Source organism: Eimeria mitis, genomic scaffold (assembly GCF_000499745.2).
Source record: "Eimeria mitis Houghton genomic scaffold, Emh_scaff1743, whole genome shotgun sequence".
Taxonomy (NCBI): Eukaryota; Apicomplexa; class Conoidasida; order Eucoccidiorida; family Eimeriidae; genus Eimeria; species Eimeria mitis.
In genome coordinates, this window is record NW_013570060.1 from 3482 (window position 1) to 5603 (window position 2122).

The 2122-nt window shown below is 57.0% G+C and overlaps 2 protein-coding genes across 2 annotated transcripts in view; one reads left to right on the forward strand and one right to left on the reverse strand.

The window, feature by feature from the left end:
* The window catches only part of EMH_0042740 (uncharacterized protein), a gene marked incomplete at both ends in the record, with an annotated part of 3621 nt that extends 2637 nt beyond the window's left edge, over nt 1–984 (reverse strand). Inside the window, one exon of the mRNA XM_013495771.1 lies at nt 51–984. Coding sequence (XP_013351225.1) covers nt 51–984 — 934 coding nt within the window. The remainder of the gene's footprint in view (nt 1–50) is intronic.
* A 1001-nt stretch (nt 985–1985) lies between these two features.
* The window catches only part of EMH_0042750 (biotin-[acetyl-CoA-carboxylase] ligase, putative), a gene marked incomplete at both ends in the record, with an annotated part of 4540 nt that continues 4403 nt past the window's right edge, over nt 1986–2122 (forward strand). Inside the window, one exon of the mRNA XM_013495772.1 lies at nt 1986–2120. Coding sequence (XP_013351226.1) covers nt 1986–2120 — 135 coding nt within the window. The remainder of the gene's footprint in view (nt 2121–2122) is intronic.

Here is a 2122-nt window from a genome sequence, read left to right on the forward strand (position 1 = left end):
TTGCTGCTGCTGCTGCTCGTGTTGTTCGTCGTTGTCTTCTTCATTATCACCCGTTTGCCGCTTCAATTTCTTCTGCTGCTGCTCCTGCTTCGCGCTGTGCTGCTGCTTGTTATCTTCCTGCTTCAGCTGCTGCGGTGGCAGCTCTTGACTTGGTTGCTGCTGCTGTTGCTGCTGCTCTTCTTGCTGCGGTTGCTGTTGTTCTTCTTGCTGTTGCTGCTCTCCCTCTGGCGGCAGATGTGATGTCTTTACTCGCTTCCTTGGCCCATTGGGAGCAGCAGCAGCAGCATCAGCAGCAGCATCAGCAGCAGCATCAGCAGCATCAGCAGCAGCAGCAGCAGCTTTCGCGGGCCTGTACGGCATTGCATACGGCAGCAGCAGCCGCAGTGGCAGCTGCAGCGGCAGCGACGGCAGCGAGCGGCGGCGATGCTGCTGCAGCAGATCTTCTATGGGGTCCTCTGTGCACATACACCGCAGCAGTGCAGCAGCAGCAGCAACATCAGCAGCAGCAGCAGCAGCAGTTGTTGGAGTTCTCGCACCCGATACTTCTGATTTCGCAGAAGTGCTGTTAGACGACTTTGCTGCTGCTGCTGTTGCTGCTGCTGCTGCCTGCGGCAAAGCAGCCAACCGCATGCTGCTGCGCCTAGCCATCTTCGGAGGTTCTCTTGCTGCTGCTGCTGGATCTGATGCTGCATCTGTATCTGCTGCTGCTGCATCTGCTGCTGCTGCATCTGCTGCTGCTGGATCTGCTGCTGCTGCTGCTGCTGCTGCCTCTGTTGCTGCTGAATCTGCTGCTACTGTTGCATCTGCTTCTGCTTTTGCTGCTGTATCTGCTACTGATGCACTTGTATCTATTGCTGCATCTGTTGCTGCTGCTGCACCATCTGCTGCTGCGTTTCTTGTTGCTGCAGCAGTAGAATCCCTGCGTGGCTCTTCTGCTGCTGCTGAGGCATCGGAGGAATCATCTTTGCTGCTGGCCTCCCTCATTCCTGGCGCTGCTCTCATAACTGCTGTGCTGCTGCTGCAGTTGTTGCTGCTTCTTCTGTAGCTGCAGCAGTTACAGCTGCTGCTGTTGTTGCTGCTGCTGTTGTTCTTGATGCTGTTACTGCTGCTGCGGGTTCCTTCTAAGGGCTCGCTAGTAAGGAGGGCCCCTCTAAATTGCAACTCAGCGTCGGGTGCTGCTGCANGGTTCCTTCTAAGGGCTCGCTAGTAAGGAGGGCCCCTCTAAATTGCAACTCAGCGTCGGGTGCTGCTGCAATAACACTAGCAGCAGCAGCTGCTGCTGCTGCTGCTGCAGTGGCTAAGGCGTGTCTGTAGCGGCAGCAGCAAACAGTGAAGAATTTTCGAATAAGGACGAAGCAACTTGCTGCAGCAACAGCAGCTGCTGCTGCTGATACCACCAGATTCTTAACAATGGGCAGCGGTCCTTCCCGCTTGCCTTGAGTTTGCTGCAGCAGCTGCTGCTGAAGCTGTTGCCGCTGCTGCTGCTCTGGCTTCTACAGCTAGAAGGAAAAAGAGAAGCAGTGTTTAACTAATTCATTAAACTGCAAAGGCTGCAGCAGCAGACGCAGCAGCAGAACAACCCCCCTTCCTGGGGGGCGGTTCCCACCAGCCCCCGACGTGGGCAGCAGCAGCAGCAGCAGCAGCAGCAGTAGCAGAAGCAGCAGCAGCAGCAGCTGGAGCAGCAGCAGCNGGGCAGCAGCAGCAGCAGCAGCAGCAGCAGTAGCAGAAGCAGCAGCAGCAGCAGCTGGAGCAGCAGCAGCTGCTGCATAACTAGCTTAACAGCAGAGGCATTTGCTTAAAACCCGTTTTATTTCTAGCTGCCCCTGCAGCTAACAGGCGATGGTCCTGTGAGTGGAGCTGCAGCAGCAGCAGCAGCAGCAGCAGCAGAAGAGGCGGCGGCAGACACAGCTGTCGCCTTCAGCTTCTGCTGCTGCAGCTGCTGCACCCAACAGCAGCAAAAGGCCATGAACTGAAGCTTTGAGCTGATGTCTCGTAGCGAGGGAGGATGTCGCCTTGCGAATCCCGCAGGAACAACAACAACAACAGCAGCAGCAGCAGCAGCAGCAGCAGCAGCAGCAGCGACAGCAGCGCAGCTGCGGCCCCGCCGCGGCTTCAGGAGGAA